The sequence below is a fragment of the Hemiscyllium ocellatum genome, chromosome 18 (genome assembly GCF_020745735.1).
Source record: "Hemiscyllium ocellatum isolate sHemOce1 chromosome 18, sHemOce1.pat.X.cur, whole genome shotgun sequence".
NCBI lineage: Eukaryota > Metazoa > Chordata > Chondrichthyes > Orectolobiformes > Hemiscylliidae > Hemiscyllium > Hemiscyllium ocellatum.
The window spans coordinates 20,000,574-20,022,961 of record NC_083418.1 but is presented as its reverse complement, the minus strand read 5'-3'; the positions used below and the strand labels follow the sequence as shown (position 1 = coordinate 20,022,961).

The 22,388-nt window shown below is 45.8% G+C and overlaps 1 protein-coding gene across 3 annotated transcripts in view; it reads left to right on the top strand.

Annotated features, from left to right (window-relative positions):
- Positions 1 to 18,884, top strand: part of LOC132824148 (proline-rich protein 5-like) — a 142,264-nt gene extending 123,380 nt beyond the window's left edge. For all 3 annotated transcript variants that reach the window (XM_060838412.1, XM_060838410.1, XM_060838411.1), the window contains one exon: positions 17,601 to 18,884. In XM_060838412.1, the coding sequence (XP_060694395.1) occupies positions 17,601 to 17,968 (368 nt within the window). In that variant the 3' untranslated portion in view covers positions 17,969 to 18,884. The remainder of the gene's footprint in view (positions 1 to 17,600) is intronic.
- Positions 18,885 to 22,388: the final 3,504 nt, after the last annotated feature.

Below are 22,388 nucleotides of genomic sequence, written 5' to 3'. Positions count from 1 at the left end.
GGAGAGGCAGGCTGGGTAGATTAGCCATGGGAAATGCAGGATTACAGTGGGTCTGGGTGGGATGACCTTCAGAGGGTCAGTATGCACTTGATGGGCCGAATAGCCTGCTTCTACACTGTAGGGATTCTATGATTCTCCCTGGCTTTTGCCAGTTTGGACTATTGTTTCTCAGGGATTTGTTTATATCATTGTGGCTGGAGAATTTTTTGAAGTACAAGGTATTTATCAGCTGACCCAGTCGTCTCCTGAGCATTGATTTACTACACAAATTGGCTGGGTGCAACGTGGGGAAATGAGTTGATAGTCTGCTTTATGTCTCCTCTCATTTTGGCCAGGGGACCAATATAATGGTCTGTCAACTTGCTGTCACCCATTTTATAACAAAGTTCAAATGATCTCCATTACCACATATAACTTGGCCTTTGAAGACTACAAATCCTATTCTAAATAACAGAGTCATAGGGTCATACAGCACAGAAACAGACCCTTCGGCTCAACCAGTCCATGCCCACCATTACCCCAAACTAAACTAGTCCCACCTGCCTGCGCTTGGCCCATACCCCTCCAAACATTTCCTATTCATGTGCTTACCTAAACATCTTTTAAACAGTGTGACTGTATCTGCATCCATCACTTTCTCTGGCAGTTCATTCCACGCACAAACCACTCTCTGTAAAACAAAGTTGCCCCTCATGTCTTTTTCAAATCTTTTCCCTCTCACCTTATAAATGTTCCCTAGTCTTGAAATCCTCCACCCCAGGGCAAAGGCACCTGCCAGTCACTTTAGCTATACCCTCCATGGTTTTTATAAACCTCTATAAGGGTCATGTGCCAGCCTCCTGAGTTCCAATGAAATAATCCCAGCCTTTCCAGTGTCTCCTTATAACTCAAATCTTCCATTCCCAGTAAAATCATGGTAAATCTTTTCTGAACCCTCTCCACCTTAAAAATACCCTTTGACTTATACACCGTGTGAAGAGAATATAACTGTGAGTGTAGGCGGTCACTGTAATGGGAAGGTAAAGAATAACATGAGTAATTCACATTCATTAAATACTGCACACTTTGTTTGATAAACTAATTGTAGAAAGATACCTCTGGCCATTATTGGAACATTTTGCAACCCATCAAATTGATTGTCCCTGGCTTCTGAAGAGCTTGAGTTTGTCGGAATCCATTCAGAGTAACGTTGGCTGTGGCTATTCATCTCAAGGATTGGATTGTGTGGAGCTGATGTGATACTTGAGATTTCAGAATTGATTACACGGATAGTAGCATGAGGTGTATGCACTGCCCGTCTCTGTAACAGAATTCAATTTGAGGCAATTGCACATCGTGAACCCCAGGCCCAGAAATTGCCTTGTAGAATTTATTTCCCCTCTTCATCTCATCCCTCTATTTAAGCCCGATACAGTTGACTGTAAGTAAAAAGAATAATTGCCCCATACCTGTGCAGGAATCTCTTAACTTATGCCCACAGATTATGTGACCTACAAACTCCTAGGTCAAACCAGCTTAGATTTGTGATCATCTTCAGAATTTGCCGCTCGATCCTATTTGCATACATTGGGGAATGGGGATAAACAGTTTGTGGTAGATTATAATGCATTAGAAACATCAGTGTCACAACAGGAAGACTCACAGCAAAGACACAAGGGACAGGATTCTCACACAGCGCCATCACACAATGTCTAACGCCCACCTTTAAATGGCAGCCCATTCACCCACTAGCTAGGAATGGTGGAAGATCACAGTGTCAGGATTCAGTAACTGGGGGCAGGGTCACAGGGTCAGGATTCAGTAACTGGGGGGTCACAGGGTCAGGATTCAGTAACTGAGGGCAGGGTCACAGGGTCAGGATTCAGTAATGGGGGTCACAGGGTCAGGATTCAGTAACTGAGGGCAGGGTCAGGATTCAGTAACTGGGGGGGTCACAGGGTCAGGATTCAGTAACAGGGGGGGTCACAGGGTCAGGATTCAGTAACTGGGGGGTCACAGGGTCAGGATTCAGTAACTGAGGGCAGGGTCAGGATTCAGTAACAGGGGGGTCACAGTGTCAGGATTCAGTAACTGGGGGGTCACAGGGTCAGGATTCAGTAACTGAGGGCAGGGTCAGGATTCAGTAACAGGGGGGTCACAGTGTCAGGATTCAGTAACTGGGGGGTCAGGATTCAGTAACTAGGTGGTACTGCTCTGTAACCAGTAATCCAGACAGCTTAGCTGTACTGATTCACACCATCTCTCATAACCCTTGATATAAGCTATTTCCAAGGGCAGTTACCATGGTTCTGGAGTCACGTGTGGACCAGACCAAGTAAGGAAGGCACATTTCCTTCCCTGAAGTGTATTTGTGAACAGGATAGGTTTTATGATAATCAATGTAGCTTCATAATCAGCATTACTAATGACTAGTTTTGTGTTCCAGAAGTGTTAGTTTATTTTAAATTAAGCTTCCTCCTGTGGTCTTCAGGTTTTTAATGACCCATTTATCATGCACAATGATACCAAATCTGTCAAGCCAACTGCCATTCACTTACATAGATGTAAAGAACAGTACAGCACAGGAGCCGGCCCTTCGGCCCAACATATCTGCACTGACCATGATGCCATTCCAACCTGATCCTATCTGCCTGCACATGGTCTGTATCCCTCTATTTCCTGTTGGTTCATACATCTATCTCAATGCTGCTTAAAAAATGCTATCATATCTGCTTTGACCACGTCCCCTGGCAGCACATTCTAGACACCTACCACCAACTGTGTGAAAAACCTGCCTCGCACATCTCCTTTCAACTTAACCTCTCTCACTTTGAACCAGTGTCCCCTAGCATTGACATTTCCACTCTAGGAAACAGACTCCAACTACCCACCCTATACATGCCACTCATAATTTTATTTACCTCTGTCAGCTCACCCCTCAGCGTCAGTTATTGGATCCATTTCCAGTGTTAACAATAAGTTGCTTGCCAGAACCATAGACCAATTGCATGAGTTTATGATTCTTTAATCCATTGATTGGATTGTGCCTGTCCCTCATCACCTCGCGACCATTCCCAATCAGCGAGGCTGCTTAGTCTTCATGGCCTTGAATTGATGTCTGCTATACTTTATGTCTTAGAGTTGCAAAATCATATTTCCAGATATAAAATCTGTGGGAGCTATTCCATAAAGATTAAAATAAAACTGTGTAACTCTTAAATATAAAGTCCAGCAATAAATTATAAAAATAGAGAAATAACAGTTCAGGATAACAGACCTTCCAAATGAGATCATGCTGGGCTTCACCTCAAGGCCAGGAGTGGAGGGAGTTGAGTCCACACTAAGTCAAGCTCTGGGGATCTGCATTTTGTTAAGTGGGAGGTACAGTAGCTTTATATGGTTCCCCAGTCACACTCTTCCTCCGGTCAAACTCTTCTCCGATCACACTGTCTCCTCCCAGTCACCCTCTCCCCCGGTCACTCCCTCCCCCGGTCACTCTCTCCCCCGGCCACTCTCTCCCCCGGTCACTCTCTCCCCCGGCCACTCCCTCCCCCGGTCACTCTCTCCCCCGGTCACTCCCTCCCCCGGTCACTCTACCTTGCATTCACACTCTTCCTCCTGGTCACACTCTCTCCCTAGTCAAACTTTCCCACAATCATGGTATCTTCACTCTCCCGGAAATCTCCCTCCCCCAGATCTCTTAATGTGCCATCTTTCACTTCATTGTCCCTCCCTTGCAACCCCTCCTCCCTCCTACCCTGGCAACCCTCCACCAAATGACTCCAATCTCCAATCACCCAACCCCACTTCACTCTCCCAAACTCCCTCCCCGTTAACTCTCAATTTCTATCTCCTAATCACCTGCGCCATTGTCCTTCATCTCCCTCTCCACAACCCCAGCATTGAGTACATTAATGTGGCAATTGTTTCTGAGAACTGTACCTTGCGTGTTTTTGGCTCAGTTCAAGTTGTTTCTAGGGTCTTGGAGTTTCATTGATGGTGAGGCCGAGCAGGATTTCTCAGCATGACGTTATAAATGTGCCTCATTAACCATGTACCCTGTGCCTAGTGCCTCCCTTTGACAGAATTTCCACCCCATGCCATTCCTGAAACAACTCCCCACTACTGGGGTATCCCACAATTCACCAGCATCTCTTTAAAGGGCCAGTGTGCACCTGGAGAATATTCATAGAACCCCTACAGTGTGGAAACAGGCCCTTCTGCCCAACAAGTCCACACTGACCCTCTGACGAGGAACCCTCCCAGACCCATTCCCCTACCCTATTATCCTATATTTACCCCTGACTAATGCACCTGACCTGCACATCTTTGGATTGTGGGAGAAACCCGGAGGAAACCCACACAGACACAAGGGGAGAACGTGCAAACTCCACACAGACAGTCACCTGAGGCAGGAATCGAACCCAGATCTCTGGTGCTGTGAGGCAGCAGTGCTAACCACTGAGCTACCCACCATGCCACCCCACTTGATTCCTTCCCACTGTTTTATCCCTATAAATACCAGTACTGTTGTCTATATGTCAACTTCTGTCAATTCTCTAATCCTTCCTTCTTTCTCCAAGAGAAAAGAGCCCCTGGCTGAAAGGTTGGGAAGTTTAGCCGGCCTTGGAATTTCCTTGCCACAGCTAGAGTGAGGTAATGGCAGGGGAGCTGGATGCAGATCATGTTAACATTGTAAGACAGTCAACTCCTGTTCTGACAAGTTGAGGGTTGGTTCATATAGACACAGGCCCCCAATGAAACCCGTGTCAGATAGAGAAGGTTGAAGAGAGAGAGTAACCTACACTATGCTTCAGGAGATTCCGTGAGACAGCTCTGAGTCCCACATATGTTCCCCATTAATCGTATGTCTCTTCAAGTAGTTTCCTTAAACACGAAGTTCTGTGCAGCCTAGTCATGAACTATTTTGAACAGGAATGTTTCCAGTCAGTACATTTCTCAGATGCAAGATCAAGTGTATCCCTAGACGTTTTGGGAAGTTAGGGAGGAAATTGCAGGACCCTTTGCAGAAAGGTTTGTATTATCTATAAACACAGATGAGGTGCTGGAGGACTGGAGGGTGGCTAATGTCGTGCCATTGGTTAAGAAAGGCTGTAAGGAGAAACCTGGAAACTGTAGACCTGGGAGTCTGACTTCACTGGTGGGTAAAGTTGTTGGAGGTGATCCTGAAAGGTAGGATTTACATGCTTTTGGAGAGGCAAGGAATGATTTCCCATGCATGGCTTTATGCGTGGGAAATCTTGTCTCACAAACTTGATTGAGTTTTTTTTAATGAAGGTACGCAAAAAGGTTGATGAGGGTAGGCATTGATTACTTTGACCGTAGGAAAACCTTTGACAAAGTTCTGCCTGATAGACTAATTGGTAAAGTTAGATCACATGGGATTCAGGATGAGCTGGCCAATTGGATACAAAATTGGCTTAATGACAAGAATCAGGGATAGTGGAGATTGTTCTTCAGACTGGAGGCCTGGGACCAGTGGGTGTTCCACAGGGAGTGGTGTTGGGTCCACTTTTGTTTGTCATTTGTAGAAATGATTTGGATGAGAATACAGAAGGCATGGTTAGTAAGTTTGTGGACGATATGAAAATTGGTGGTGTAGTAGACAGTGAAGAGGTTATCTAAGATTACAAAGGAATCTTGATCAATTGGGCCAATGGGCTGAGGAGTGGCAGTTGAATTTGGATAAACGTGAGGTATTGCATTTTGGTAAAGCGAACAAGGCAGGGTGTATACAATTAATGGTAGGGCCCTGGGCAGTGTTGTCAAACAGAGAGACCTAGGGGTTCAGGTACATAGCACTTTAACATTTGCATCACAGAGAGACAGGCTGGTTAAGAAGGTGTTTAGCACACTTGCCCTCATTGCTCTGACCTTTACGTCTAGGAGTTGGGACATCATGTTGAGGTTGTACAGGATGTTGGTGAGGCCTCTTCTGGAGTACTATGTGTAATTCTGATTTCCCTGTTATAGGAAGGATATTATTAAACTGGAAAGAGTTCAGAAAGGATTTACCAGGACATTGCTGAGACTGGAGTTTTTGTGATATATACATAGACTGGATAGGCTGGGATCTTTTTCACTGCAGTGTAGGAGGTTGAGGGGTGACCTTATTGAAATTTATAAAATCATAAGGGGCATAGCTAAAGTGAATGACAGGGGTCTTTTTCCTGGGGTGGGGGGAATTCAAAACTAGGGGGCATATTTTTAAGGCGAGAGGGGAAAGATTTAAAAAGAACATGAGGGGCAATCATTTTACTTACAGAGTGGTTTGTGTGTGGAATGAACTGCCAAAGAAAGTGGTGGATGCAGGTACAGTTACAATGTTTAAAAGAGATTTGGATAAGTACATGAATAAGAAATGTTTGAAGGGGATATGGGCCAAGCACAGGGAGGTGGGACTAGTTTAGATTGGGAAACCTGTTTGCATGGACTGATTGGACAGAGAGTCTTGTTTCCATGCTGTAAGACTCTGGAATAAATGAAACACAAAGAATTTGCAGGAGCAAAACCTTTGTGAGCAATCAACTCCTTAGTAATCTGGAAAGATCTAGAGATAAAGTCAATAAAAGCACATTCTGGGACGTTTGAAAACTCTAATGAACCCAGTGGGTCAGATCACAAACAGCAGGATCCTCACTCTGATACATTCTGATAACTGCAGAGTAATGTATTTAAATCGCTGTCATATAATCACTCTTTGTCTATCTCTCTCTCTCTCTCTCTCTCTCTCTCTCTCTTGATTAGACCCCAGACCCTAAACTCACTCCACAGTATCTACAATTCTATTTGCAATGTTACAGTTGTGAGGTGAATATGGTTATTGTTTTAGGACTGTATCTTTTGCTTTTCATTCAGGGTTTCATGAAAGGTTTTATCTGCTCTGTTGTAGAGTCTGCCTGATATTAAGGTTTGGTAGTTTGATTGTTTGGTTGATAAGAGGTCAAAGGAAGATTCAGATTGTTTTATGAAGAGAAGGTGCAAGGTGTGTCTGCTAGCAGGCAGTGACAGCTAATCTTACCGTGAGTATTTGCTGAGCCTGTCAAAGTCTCAGAAAGGTCTTATGGTTCTCAAATTGCAAACTGTGTACCCGTTAAACTATTCACTCACTTTTAAGAGGAAGTGGAGCTGGAAACAAAAATAACCAATTAGCAGTTCTACTTGGATCCAGATGTGATTCCCATTGCTATAGGGAAGAGGGAGGAGGGAGACATTTTCGGGAATAGGCTTTTCAGAGGCAGACTGCAGGTTTGCAGAGGTTTCTAGTGTGGGCCACAACTTTCCTGGAGGCAAAGACAGCGAGGACTCCCACGTTTTGCCAGGACAGTCCCGTTTTTTTCTCTCGCAATAAATGTCTGGTATCCTGACCATTTTCTCAAAGCGATTCCAATGTTGGAATTTCCAGCTTTCCTATTTACTCTGCAGGAACACAACCGGTTCAACCTGAATTTCAAGTCTGTGCACGTGCCTGCAATCTGCCACTTTATCCCACAGGGTAAAAACAATGACTGCAGATGCTGGAAACCAGACTCTGGATTAGTGGTGCTGGAAGAGCACAGCAGTTCAGGCAGCATCCGAGGAGCAGTAAAATCGACGTTTCAGGCAAAAGCCCTTCATCAGGAATACAGGCAGAGAGTCTGAAGCGTGGAGAGATAAGTGAGAGGAGGGTGGGGGTGGGGAGAAAGTAGCATAGAGTACAATGGGTGAGTGGGGGAGGGGATGAAGGTGATAGGTCAGGGAGGAGAGGGTGGAGTGGATAGGTGGAAAAGAGGATAGGCAGGTAGGACAAATCATGGGGACGGTGCTGAGCTGGAAGTTTGGAATTAGGGTGAGGTGGGGGAAGGGGAAATGAAGAAACTGTTGAAGTCCACATTGATGCCCTGGGGTTGAAGTGTTCTGAGGCAGAAGATGAGGCGTTCTTCCTCCAGGCGTCTGGTGGTGAGGGAGCGGTGGTAAAGGAGGCCCAGGACCTCCATGTCCTCGGCAGAGTGGGAGGGGGAGTTGAAATGTTGGGCCACGGGACGGTGTGGTTGATTGGTGCGGGTGTCCCGGAGATGTTCCCTAAAGCACTCTACTAGGAGGCGCCCAGTCTCCCCAATGTAGAGGAGACTGCATCGGGAGCAACAGATAAAATAAATGATATTAGTGGATGTGCAGGTAAAACTTTGATGGATGTGGAAGGCTCCTTTAGGGCCTTGGATAGAGGTGAGGGAGGTGGTGTGGGCGCAGGTTTTGTAACTCCTGTGGTGGCAGGGGAAGGTGCCAGGATGGGAGGGTGGGTTGTAGGGGGGCGTGGACCTGACCAGGTAGTCACAGAGGGAACGGTATTTGCGGAAGGCAGAAAGGGGTGGGGAGGGAAATATATCCCTGGTGGTGGGGTCTTTTTGGAGGTGGCGACTTTATCCCACAGTCAGTACAGTTTGTGCCCCCACTTTGCCCTATTATCGATGTGGACAATCCGCAGAGGACCTCCAGCTGAGGCAGGCAGAAAATGGGCAGCAAGAGGAAAGACATGCATTGCTGTTCACATCCACAGAGTGTGGTTTCATCAGGCCTTGGTGGGAGGCAGACTTTGAAAAGAGGAAATGGTCCTGATTCATGGCTCTTTCACTTGTTTCTAGTTGTACAATGATGAAAACAGAGAAGTTACTCCACCCAGTGATTTGCAAAGGCGAATCTGTTTTGTGGGAGCAGCATCTCAGGGTGACCCAGGATTTGCTTTTCGAAAATCTATTCACCTGAACAAGAGATTGATATAGCTTGGCCTGCGTGTCGAGCAGAGAAAATACTGACTCACTATCGTTCCCCTGCCAGAATGTTGGCAGGAGCTGACACCTGGTTTGAATGTGGAGGTTTTGAAGGAGGCTGGTAGATTCACCTAGCTTAGAGTTAGAGAAATGAATCTACACTGTTGGCCTTGTAGTGAAAGACATTTTGGGAACAGCAATTACCCTGCTGGGAATTACAAAGGAAACAAGGCAATGGGAACTGAGAGTAATTTTAGACTGATTCCTGAAGGCTTAAGTATATACTTAAGGCTTTTGGTACACTTGCCTTTATTGGTCAGTGCGCTGAGTATAGTTGGGAAGCAATGTTGTGGCTGTACAGAACATTGGTTAGAGTGCATTTGAAATACTGCATTCAGTTCTGGTCTCCCTGCTGTAGGATAGATGTTATTAAACTTGAAAGGGTTCAGGAAAGATTTATAAAGATGTTTCCAGTGTTGGAGGATTTGATCTACAGGGAGAGGCTGAATAGGCTGGGGCTGTTTTCCCTGGAGCGTTGGAGGCTGAGGGGTGGCCTTATAGAGGTTTATAAAATCATAAGGGCCATGGATAGAGTCTTTTCCCTGGGGTTAGGGAGTCCACAACTAGAGGACATAGGTTGAAGGTAAGAGGGGAAAGATTTAAAAGAGACCCATGGGGCAACCTTTTCATACAAAGGCTGGTACGTGTATGGAATGAGCTGCCAGAGGAAGTGGTGGAGGCTGGTACAGTTACAACATTTAAAAGGCATCTGGATGGGTTTATGAATAGGAAAGGTTTAGAGGGATATGGGCCAAGTGTTGGCAAATAGGACTAGAGTAATTTAGGATATCTGGTCAGCATGGATGAGTTGGACCAAAGGGCCTGTTTCTGTGCTGTATAACTCTATGATTCTAATAATTCATAGTCATTGCACAATCTTAAATCACCCACTGTGGCATTTTTTGGTGACTGATTACATTTTAAATTGCCAATGAAAGTAAGAGTTTCAATAGTGTTATTTAGGCAATTATTATAGTCCACGTTTTACAACACAGCATCTTGAGGAGTCATTCTTTTACCTATTAACCAGAGTTTGATTTTCTATTGAAAAGTTGTCAATAGGGTATCAATCCTAATTATCCATGAACCATCTAAAGCCCTCAATTAGATTCTAGCTTGGAACTTACTCTTGGGGATGTGTGAACCACTGTTTACACTCCTGCTTATGAAGGAGTAAACAATTTGTATGTATGAAATGCTTCCTCTCAGTAGGAAGGGAATTCAAGAATCTCGTGTCATTCTGATGCTTGGAAAACATAAACTTTTAACATTTTAATCAAAGTTTCAACAGTTCCTGCAAATCCTGCTACTGGAAAATATGCTTCACTTAACGTGACTGTAACTAAATAATATATCTGCATTTGGATCCATTATTTTGTTACTGTGTTGTTGTCCTTCCTCAGCCTAGAATTGGCCGGTGGGCAGTGGGAGTGACATGTCTCTACCCACAGTCGGCACTAAACAATTATCACTAACAGGTACATGCCAGCATTTATAACATCAGCCTTCAGAAGGTCAAGCAGCAGTAAATCTGGACTTTGTATGAAGGACTACTGATAAGATGAGAGATTAATATACAATCTAACTCTTCATTGAGAGGAAGCCTTATCATCAGTGTAATGATCCACCCTGTCACCTGTTCATCTTAATTGCCCTGTCATCCCTATCCACCTCTGCCATCTTACTGACCTTCTTAGCCAGCTAGCTGCCCCCCTGCCCCATCCTGTTACCCACTTCCCTAACCCGCACCGTTCCCTGATGTGGAGGAAGTCTGCCTGCCGTTCCACAGCTATCCAGCGTGGCCATCTATGAGTGAACTTACGGCAGCTACTGCTGTAAAAAGGGCTCGGTTCCCCCCTGACTGTACCCAGGCAGCAGGGTTTCATGAGGGGCAGCCTGCGTATTTCTGAGACCTTGGGTTAGGGACCAGACAGGCAGGGGATGGACACGGGGTTGAAATCATTGCTGGGAGAGAGCAGTAACTGCTGACTTTGCAAAATTCCAGTCAGAGTGTGACCAATCATCTTGAAGCAAGCTGCAGTTCCCATGGGCAGGGGCAATTATAATCTCTGGGCACAGAGCAGCCATTAAAGCCCCTCAATGATGCCCCCAGCTGATGTTGCACGTTTGTTTAGTTACAGTCGAGATGGTTGCTAGCTGATCGGGAGGCTTGCTTAGTTGGTGCAGTCAGACACACTCACTGCTCTCGAAAGAGGGAGACCAGGCTTCCTCCCTGCTGAAGGGCGGATGAATATTTCTACTTCAGTTAAACTTCGGCGCAGTCAACTCACCGGGAAGTGGCTACAGAATCTGGTTGACTCCAGATTGGCGCTGACTCAACCCATCAGAGATTCACTCATGTCCTTTAGGGAAGGAAATCTGCTGTCCTTACCTGGTCTGGCCTACATAGAATCATAGATCCCCTACAATGTGGGAACAGGCCCTTCGGCCCAATAAGTCCAACCCTCCGAAGAGTAACCCATCCAGATCCATTCCCCCACCCTATTACATTTACCCCTAATGCACCTAACCTACACATCCCTGGACACTACGGGCAATTTAGCGTGGCCAATCCACCTAACCTGCAAGTCTTTGGATTGTGGGAGGAAACTGGAGCACCCGGAGGGAACCCACGCAGACACGGGGAGAATGTGCAAACTCCACGCAGACAGTCGCCCGAGGCTGGAATCGAACCTGGGTCACTGTGAGGCAGCACTGAGCCACCTTGCTGCCCAAATGTGTCTCCAGATCCCACAGCAACGTGGGTCACTCTTAATTGCCCCTCGGAAATGGCCCTGGAGAGCCACTCAGTTGAAGGGCTATTAGGGATGAGGGACATACATTGGCCTTGGCAGTGATGGTCCCATCCCCCGTGGGTTGAAAAGACGTCTCGGTGAAAGCAATGTTACAGAAATACCTGGGCAGGTGCACAGGAGCGGCCGTGCAATTCTGTCAAGTGACATAGGCCCTGCTTTCTGCAAAACAGCGCACTGTAGTTTACCACAGGCCCCAGCACTGGGTTGGACAGTGCGGTTGCTCCCCGATTTGATGTCAAGCGACTTCCTGATTGGCCGCATGTGGGATCTCTGCCCAATTAAGACTCCCGATGCTGCTGAGCCAATCAGGGCCATGACAGACCCCCCCCTCTCTCTCTGGGACAAGTAGGCACCTCTGAGGCAAGGTCAGATAGTTCTGAAATGCCTCAAAACAGACGGACGTCTGTAAGGGTGTCTCAGAAACATCCCTGAAGATAGGACAGTATCAGGGAACTGTTCCCAACACAGCTCACCCTGCCCTTTTCCTGGCTCTTTGACATTGTCCCTGTCACCAGGGGCCCTTTAAAACTCTGCCCGACGGGGTCTTGGAACAATTCTGATAGGATTTCCCCCGGCACTCATACATCAACAATATGGCATTGAAGCAAAGACAGGTACTCAAGCTTTCTGTATTCCCTTCTCACTGGCGTTTGGGTATGTCCCCCTTAACCTGAGGAGCACATATCCCCACTCCTATCCACCCCCAAACCCATTTCCTACACTCTGCACTGCTTGTGCACAGACAGACTGCCGCCGTCTGACTCAGTTTCCTGGTGGAGTTATTGGTTACTGCTCATTGTTTCCTTTCAACTCTCAGTCACCGATGTTGTCTCCCTGATCTTCCCCTTGCAGCCCTTGGGAGCTGCCGTCCCTAATTCAACGGTAAACCTCTCGTGCCATCTTTCCCTCATGTATCTCGCCTGCCCCTGCCTTCCACTTCACAGGTCATGTAGGCATTCTTTCCCAACCACAGACTGAAACCCTATCACCAGACTCTGATCAAGTCTCTTCAGGCATCTTTGTGACTACAGCCAAGACTAACAAATGCCTCACTGCATTGCTCCCTATCCTGCTGTCTATTGCTTTCACTCGCTCATCCACCTCTGACACCTCATGTTTTACTTATTTACAGCAAACTACTGCACCTCCTCCCACCAGTTTCTCCACCAGGTCCGTCTGATGTGTCACTAGATTTCAGTGTTTGTCAACTGCTAGTCGCCCTCTGCCTGCTCCAGCTTCACGGCCGCATTATCAGCCTCATCGCTGTGGGACCTCCCTAACCCCCGAGACTGAAGGTCAGGGATTCATGTCCCGCAGCGGAGGTTAGAGTACATTAGGAGAAGGAGCAACCTTCCAGCTCAGCACCGCCCTCATGACCTGTCCCACCTGTCCATCTTCCTTCCCACCTATCTGCTCCATCCTCCTCTCCAACCTATCACCTTCACCCCCCACCTCCATTCACCTATTGCACTCTCAGCTACCTTCCCCCCAGCCCCAACCCCCCCCCCCACCCCCATTTAACTCTCCACCCCCAAGGCTCCCAGCCTCATTCCTGATGAAGGGCTTTTACCCGAAACGTCGATTCTCCTGCCTGACCTGCTGTGCTTTTCCAGCACCACACTCTAGACTCTGATCTCCAGCATCTGCAGTCCTCACTTTATCCTAATGTAGGCGAAAGTGAGGACTGCAGATGCTGGAGATCAGAGTCTAGAGTGTGGTGCTGGAAAAGCACAGCAGGTCAGGCAGTATCCGAGGAGCAGGGAGTTGATGTTTCAAGCATAAGCTCTTCATCAGGAATGGTTGCAGGATCAGAGAGTACTGACAGAGTGCTGCATTGTCAGCAGGGTCAACATCTGGATGAGAAATTATAAAGGAAGCCCATCTGCCTCCCCTCCAGGATATATCACACAACTCCAAGAAGGGCAGTTCTGGACATCCTGAGTAACTTCCCAACATGAGGAGCACGCGATTGACATGTTGCTGTAGCTTCTATACTTGAGTTCAATGGCAGGGGCCTGAGGGGGGGGGGCGCGAAGGTGTGATTGTGACAGAATCAGAAGGGAGGCAAATGGAATTGTGACTTTTATTGCTATAGGAATGGAGTATAAAAGTAGGGAGGTGTTGCTGCAACTGTACAAGGCATTAGTGAGACAGTACCTGGAGCATTGTGCACAGTTTTGGTCCCCTTACTCAAAAAGGGTGAGATTTGTGACAGAATCGTACAAGAAACTTGCCGAAGCCTATCTCAGCATCAGGAGTGACCGGCTGTGTCTTTTATATGTTTGAGGAGCGATGAAGTTTCTTTCTCAGCAGCGCTGAATCGCCAGTTAAATGGGATTGTTGCTCATTAAACGCCTCATTAATAGTCCGCTTCCTATCATGCTGAACAAGCCGGGCGTCAGGAATGGGAGTCAGGAATGGAATGTACCTCGTGACTTCAGCTTGCTGCACGCTCCAGAGGAGCTCCATGTTAGAGACAGGGACCAACATCTCAGGGCCCACTCCATGGGCTCCATGCACTCAACATCCATGGGCATTGGCAAACAATACCTGCCAGCCTGTAACAGCCCTCCTTGCACATCCCCGAGCCACTTACAGGATGCTTCGGCCCATCAGTGCTGCCCCTTGGGCTGTCCCAGTAACTCTCAGTGTAACGCTGCAGCAAGGACACTGTGTGCTCAGGGGGACATGCACCAGATCATAGACTACACCAGGCTGTCCCTCCAGGCTCTTCCCTCACTGTCATAGTGTGTGCTCACTCTGAATGTACCTGGATACTCGAGTGTATCTGATTAGGCCCTGCGCGGGCCTGTGCCAGGTTTCACCAACATTAAGTAAGCTGCACAAATGCTGGGTCGTGTTGACTATGCCACTGCAGAATGTTGCTTTCACTGACAAACTGAGCAAGTTCTTCATAAAAAGGAAACAAACTTGTCCCATTTTGGAAGGAGTGATGATGTAGGAGCAAAGTCTCTGTTTGACCAATGGGAGGCAGAGATGCCTCTCGGCCACACCCTCTGCTTGACCCACGTCTCAGACTGAAACAGCTCAAGCGTGGGGACCTGCCAGGATTTGGAATCTTGCACCTCTTGTTTTTTTTAAGAAGACTTGGCAGCACAACTCGGTTGTGAATCAATTTTATTGGAATAAAATCAGGTCAAGATGATTAACTTTTCAGTTAAACAGGAGCAATAAACTCAAGCAGCAATTTACGTCCTATCTCAGATTGTCAAGACCTGAACTGTAGAGACGATGAATGATTTGTCTCGCAGCAATGCCCTTTTAGTCTTCAAGCCCCCCCCCCCCCCCGTCTATCCCTCTCTCTTGTCTCATTTGCTCTTGTTCCTGGGTGTCAGGCCTCTCTGCTGTGCAGACAGCTAGTCAGGGTTTCCTTTTTAACCTGGCTCCTGTCAATTAACCCTTTCTTTACACAACTGATCTTCAGTGTGGTGTCTCTGGATGCTTTCTTCAAGCAAGCAGGAGAGTATAACACCGCTGCATAATGTTTTCCACATTTTTAATCTTATCTCAAGGCTCCCAGGTTTAATCTCTTAGATGGCCCTGACATTCCTATCTCTGTGTTCACACGAACAAGCAATTCCCATAGACACCACCAAGGTCCCTGTCTTTGGATGCATGTAAGCTCTTTCGTAAGACTTGACACAATTTTCCCATGATCCCACTGCTTTTCAATCTTGTCTACACTGTCACTTGCTCCTATGTCATCCCAGTTTCCCACGTTGTACCACCGAGACAGGTTGACCATAAAGATAAATACAAACTCGTATTAGTAAGGTTCGATTTCAGCAATTTGACATTGTGGCTGGTAACCTGTTAAACTTGTCAGCAGAATTGTCTGTTGCATGTTGACTCTAGTAAGAAATCAGTGTGTAATATGTAGCTCATAGATCTGAGGCTGTGACGGACAGAGGGAATGGAGGGGTCAACTGATCAACTTCGTTTTATCGAGCCATGTGAACTGATAAGAGTGCAGCAGGTCAGGCAGCATCTGAGGAGTAAGGGGGTCGAGGTTGCGGGCATAACCCTTCAGAGAGGGGGTGAGAGATCCAGTTCCCTGATTAAATACGGTAGTCATATGATAGGATGGAAACGAATCAAGCTGCATTTCTGAGACGCGGAGTCAAGCAGAGCACAAATAGTGTTTTAAAGGTCAGCTACCTGAGGAAGGTGGTGCCATGTAACAAAGTCATATCTCTGGACAAAGACACTGAATTATTGTTATATGTCATTGTGCGTGAACTACAGAACTAAACCTGCAAGGAAGGCAACTGGAATTGTGACATTTCTTGCTGAAGGAATAGAGTATAAAAGTAGGGAGGTGTTGTTGCAACCATACAAGGCATTAGTGAGACTGTACCTGGAGTAAGTGTGTACAGTTTTGGTCCCCTTACTCAAGGAGGGTGAGATTTGCAATAGAATCACACGAGAAGTCTGCTGAAGCCTATCTCAGCATCAGGGAGTAACCTGCTGTGTCTTGAATATGTTTGTCGAGTGGTGAGGTGCAGTTTCTTGCTCAGCAGTACCAAGTCACCAGTTAAGTGGGATTATTGCTCATTAAACGCCTTATTAATTCAGCTTCCCATCTTACTGAACAAATCAGGAACAGGAGTCTAAGCAGGTACCTAGAGACTTCAGCTTGCTACATGCTCCAGAGGAACTCGTCTCACAGACAAGGACCAACCTCTCAGGGCACGCTCCGTGAGCATCTTACTCGAGGAGAGAGGAGGCAGTTCAGAGGAGGTTCATGTGATTGAAGGGTTTGTCTTACGAAGAGAGATTGAGCATTTTGGCCTAAACTGGTGCAGTTTAGAAGAATGAGAGGAGAGCTATTTGAGGTAAATGAGATGCTAAGGGGATTGACCAAAGTAGACACAGAGAGGATGTTTCTTCGTATATGGCAATATAAAATGAGAGCTCATGGTTTTAGGATAAGGGATAGCAGATCTAAAACTGAGATGAGAAGAACTTACTTCTCTCGAAGGGTCACAAGACTGTGGAATTCACTACCCCAGAGTATGGTTGGTTACCCAGATTCTTAATGAGTTAACAGGTTGAAGGGTTATGAAGTGCAAACAGGAAAGTGGAGGCTGAGATGAGATCAGCCAAGATCGCATTGAATTGAGGCAGAGAGCAGGCTCGACGGGCTGAATGGCCTACTCCTGCTCCTAGTTGTTACGTTTGTATGAATGGAAATTACAGTTTGGTATTTGAACAAATTTCACCCTATCGCCTTTCATTTTGTTTTAGGAAAAAAAGCACGAACAAAAGTTGGAGAATGCATTCTCAAAATTGGCTTCCTCTTCATGCAGGAAGGCTGTGATTTATTTTACAAGTTTGGACATTCTAATAGTTTGTGCAATTGGAGAGTGGTGGTTGGATTTCCGTTTGGGTGCATTTGGCAACTTGGGCATAAATTACTCTCAAACTCATTTGAATATTGGCGATTCAGTAAAATCTGACAAGACCCTGCTTGATCAGGCAGCATTTAGAAACATTTTGTTTTAAATTTGCTTTGAAAATACTGGCAGACATGTCGGGGTGGCACTGAGTGGCCTTTCACAATGATTGGACATTTTTAATCCCATCGTTAATGCGCTATCAGGAAGTGACCCAGGTTTCAATGTTCGGAACAACTTGCTCACAACCATTTGCTGGTACAATTACATCATTTAAAAGACACTTGAATAAGTTTGTGAGTAGGAAATGTTTGGAGGGATACGGGCCAAGCACAGGAAGGTGGGACTAGTTCAGTTTGGGAACATGGTTGGCATGGACTGGTTTGACCAAAGAATCTATTTCCTTGCCGTATGACTCTATGACTGAAGTAAATTCTCACAGTGTTGAGGTGGATTTTAAACTCACGTTTTCTATTAAACCCAGTTTTGGGTTTGCTAGCACAGTGATATACCTGCAGTAACTACACACTACAAATGTCTATGTTTTTTTCCCTCCGCAGATCAAAGATTTGCTGGACCTAGGTCAAAATTGGTCGATTTTATGACTGACAAGTGTGAAATGAATGCATCCAATGAGACTGTGTTGACGCCCTTAATCGAGCAGGAAGGCGAGGCCTATCTAGAGAAATGTGGGAACATCCGACGTCACACAGTGGCCAATGCACCCTCAGAGCTTCAGCTTTTGGCTATGACCTCCATGTTGAATCCTGGAATGGTGGAAGAACCGGACACTGAAGAGGAATGTATCCTGATGCCAACTGGTCACAGACACTACTCCAGCGAACCGAACATCCCAGAACCTCAGTCTGAGGTGATGGGAGTCTCACTGCAAGAGTCTTCTGACATTAAGTGTACAGCGCTTGGCTAGACCACAAAGCCACCGTTGTGTTTTTGGCACAGTGTTAGTATTCACAGAAGGAAGGAATCCCATTACCCTACATGAGTCCGATCACAGAGAGTCAAACGATCCTCAACAGCTGAACTTCATTCACGCTGGTTGTGTGTGTCGGACTGGACCTCTGACCCAGGTCCTTCCTCTTATCATCTGAACATACCTCAGAAGTCACGGCACAGAAAGGATGTTAGCGTGTTGGGACGAGGTTACAGATGCCCCGGTAAAATTAAAGTTTAAAAGATGAGTATGGCAGTAAGTTTGCACTGAAAGTATCTAATGATTGAGACGAGTTCAGAACATTGTTGCCTGAGATTGCACTATACTTGTCTCATTGTTTAAATACAGCCTATCCATCTCGTCTCTCCATGTGATTTTAGTCACACGGAAACGTCGTCACTTCTGTTCACCATCAAACCTGTCTTTTGCGGGCAGCTTGACAGAACTGAGTTTCATAAGGGGATTCCAAATCAATGTGAGTTCCATAACGCCGGGGGAGCGCTCCCTCTGTGCACTGTGCACACTGAAGTGAGTGGTATTCCTCGTACTTTTTGACGAGATCTTGATTATTTGTTTACACGTAGCACCCTAAGGAAGTTAGGAGCTATGCCGACCGTCCCAGTGTGTCACAAACACTTCGCAAATTGCACAAGTAATGGAGGGGGAATGCCAACCCGTCAGGTTAGATGTGTAATTTGGAGGGTCCTGGCAATACTGGAATAATTCCTAAACTGCAAGTTCTTTAAAATTAGCTCACTTCACCTCACAACCATAGTTCTAACTCTGAACACACTGACCCACTGCTCTGCTACTTCCTCCACAGATGCTCTCTTCAAACCTAATTTCAGGTTTCCTTTTATGTTTTTTTTAAACGAATAAACTGTGGATTTTTTTTTGGTGTGTTCGTTCATTCGTCTGTTGCCTCCCTGAAGGTGGAGGGAAATAAAACTCTCAAAAGGGGGAGCGGGGCGGCCTCACCACATCAATGGAAGGCAAAGTGAAGAGGTTCAGAAAAACGACGATTAGCAGCAGCTCACCCCCCACAAACTGTGCAGTGCCGACAGTAAGAACATCACTTCATTACTCACCTTTTACCCACTGGTGAGAAGACTAGACTTGCAATCGGAAGTGGAGGAAACAGTTTTCTGATCAGTGAGGGATGAAGGGAATTGGAGACGTGGGAAGGACAGTAGAGGTGAGGCCACGATCATCAGCCATGATACTAATCAGTGGCCAGCAGGCCCCAAGGGGCTGAATTGCCTACTCTCGCTCCTGCTTCTCCTTCTTACTGGGGACGTTGAAGGGGTGCTGAGGGCAAATGAGCTTCCTTTACACGGGGCATGGGGATGGTAACACCAGGATTAAGCAGGCTAGGACCAAGGTCCCATTGGAAAGGAGTGCAATCATAACAATGTTCTGGATTTATATGGCACCTTTGGTGTAATAAAACACTCAAAGGCACTTTACAGGAGCATTATAAAACTTAAGTATCACACTGAACCATAAAAAGAGACATTAGGGCAGATGAAAAAAAAAGATTGGTCAATGTGGCTGTTAAGGAATGTCTTAAAGGAGAAACGTGAGGTTTAGGAAGATGTCTCCAAAACATACGGCCAAGGTAACTCTAGGCCCAGCCATGATGATCGGGAATGCACAAAGGAGCAGAGTTAGAGGACACAATGAATTTAAACGGATACACGGGAGGGAGGGTGGATAGCCTCAATTGGAAAAGTAGCATAGCTAAACTTTTGAGAGGAAATGTAAGAGAAATAGGGCTATTTGATTATGATTTGGAGATGCCAGTATTGGACTGGGGTGTACAAAGTTAAAAATCACACAACACCAGGCTATAGTCCAATTAAACCTGTGGGACTACATTAGATTAGGATATCTGGTCAGCATGAACACGTTGAACCAAAGAGTCTGATTCCGTGCTGTACATGTCTATGACTTATAACATTTAGAGATTGTGCTTTTTGACACCAAAGAGAACGGGAAAACTAAATGAACCAGCAGACAGCAAAAGGAACTTGCGAATGAAAGAAGAGAACTGAGGGACAGATTAATGTGCGGTCCAAATGTCGCACTCTTTATACAAATGGTCAGTATATAAAAGAAAAAAATTGAATGAATTGCAGGCAGACAGTCAGTCAGAGCGTATAACCTAGTAGCAGCTGCTGTGATGAGCCGATGGGAACTAGATATAGCCGGCTGTAAGAAGAGCAGGAAAGTTAGGAAAACGCTTGAGGCTGATGGATGGCCTGAAAGGTTTGGAACTAAATCACTTCAATAATAAGATATGACAAGAGGTAAGGAGGAGGTGGAAGTTCTATGACAGTTAAGAAACAGTATTTAAGCTGCAGGTGTGTTTCAGAGCCCCAGTGGTAAGTGGTAGCTCGAAAAATGTGGATGTGCAGCTAATAAAGGCAGAATCATTTTATTGAGGTGCAGGAATTTAACTTTAATAGGGATTGACAACAGAAGTAGGTGGCACAGTGGCACAGCAGTTACCACAGTTCAATTCCCGCCTCAGGCAAATGTCTGTGTGGAGTTTGCACGTTCTCCCCGTGTCTGCGTGGGTTTCCTCCGGATGCTCTGATTTCCTCTCAGTACAAAGATGTGCGGGTCAGGTGAATTGGCCGTGCTAAATTGCATGTAGTGTAAGGTAAAGGGGTAAATGTAGGGGTATGGGCCGGTTGCGCTTCGGCGGGTCGGTGTGGACTTGTTGGGCTGAAGGGCCTGTTTCCACACTGTAAGTAATCTAATCTAATCTAAAAAAAAGATGGTGACCTGCTTGACAATAGTCTTCTGCAACAACATGTCTCAGAAGTGAAAAGGATTAGCTGGTTATATCTGGTGTAGGAGTGAGTAATAAACCAGGTTTAGTCAATATCCTAACAGCGTGTGAATGTCAAATGAATGAAAAGACCAAGCACGTACTGTATTTGGGATGAAGAAACATGAAACAGCTTCTGCGCTAACAGATTTAGTTGAGGCTGACTTTGATGTGATGAGCCAGAGACTGTGGCTAGTAACCTGAACAAATCTTTTCATGGGTAAACAAAGAACATCATCGCACCATTCTCTAAGTCAAAAAAAAACGCAATGAAAGCGATAGAGCAGAACATAAAATTAAACGTGAATGCCTACAAAAATATGAGAAAAGCACAGGTCGATAGGAAAGATCCAAAGAGCAGCAAAGGTTGGCAAAGCCGAGTGGTGAAAATCAAAGATGAAAAGAAACCTGGAGGGGCTGAAAAAATCAACACGTTAAAAAAAAGACTCTTTGAAGATTTTCAGCTGAGAGCCAGCATGGTTTTGTGAAGGGCAAGTTACTCCTGAAAAAACTGATCAAACGTATTGAGAAAGTGACCGAAGTAATCTGAAGGGAAATGTCAATGAGTATTATTTTTATAGACTTCCAGTAAGCATTTTCATGAAGTCCTTTGTAAGAGACAAAGTTAAAAATGTTGTGGTTCTGTTCGCCGAGCTGGAAGTTTTTGCTGCAAACGTTTCGTTCCCTGGCTAGGGAACATCATCAGTGCTATTGGAGCCTCCTGTGAAGCGCTGCTTTGATGTTTCTTCCGGTATTTATAGTGGTTTGTTCTTGCCGCTTCCGGGTGTCAGTTTCAGCTGTAGTAGTTTGTATATTGGGTCCAGGTCCATGTGTCTGTTAATGGAGTTTGTGGATGAATGCCATGCCTCTAGGAATTCCCTGGCTGTTCTCTGTCTGGCTTGTCCTATGATGGTAGTGTTTTCCCAGTCAAATTCATGTTCCTGGTTGTCTGAGTGTATGGCTACTAGGGATAGCTGGTCGTGTCGTTTTGTGGCTAGCTGATGTTCATGGATGTGGATTGTTAGCTGTCTTCCTGTTTGTCCTCTATAGTGTTTTGTGCAGTCCTTGCATGGTATTTTATAAACTACATTAGTTTGGCTCGAAGAATACCGGAAGAAACATAAAGCAGCGCTTCACAGGAGGCTCCAATAGCACTGATGATGTTCCCTAGCCAGGGAACGAAACGTTTGCAGCAAAAACTTCCAGCTCGGTGAACAGAACCACAACAACGGACACCCGAGCTACAAATCTTCAACCAGACTTTAAAGTTAAAAATCACACAATGCCAGGTTATAGTCCAACAGGTTTATTTGGAAGCACTAGCTTTCGGAGCGCTGCTCCTTCATCAGGTGATTGTGTAGCAGGACCGTAAGACACAGACTTTGTAGCAACAGACTTGCAGTGTCATCGAATGTCACATTAAACAAATTTAGTTAAAGTCTTTGAACTTTCAGAATGATCACATTAGTTTCGGTTCCTTCATGTGTAAATCGCAGAATGATTTTAAAGTTACATTTTCAGCTTAGATAATGCATTGAAGGTGTGAGATTAAAGTCTGTT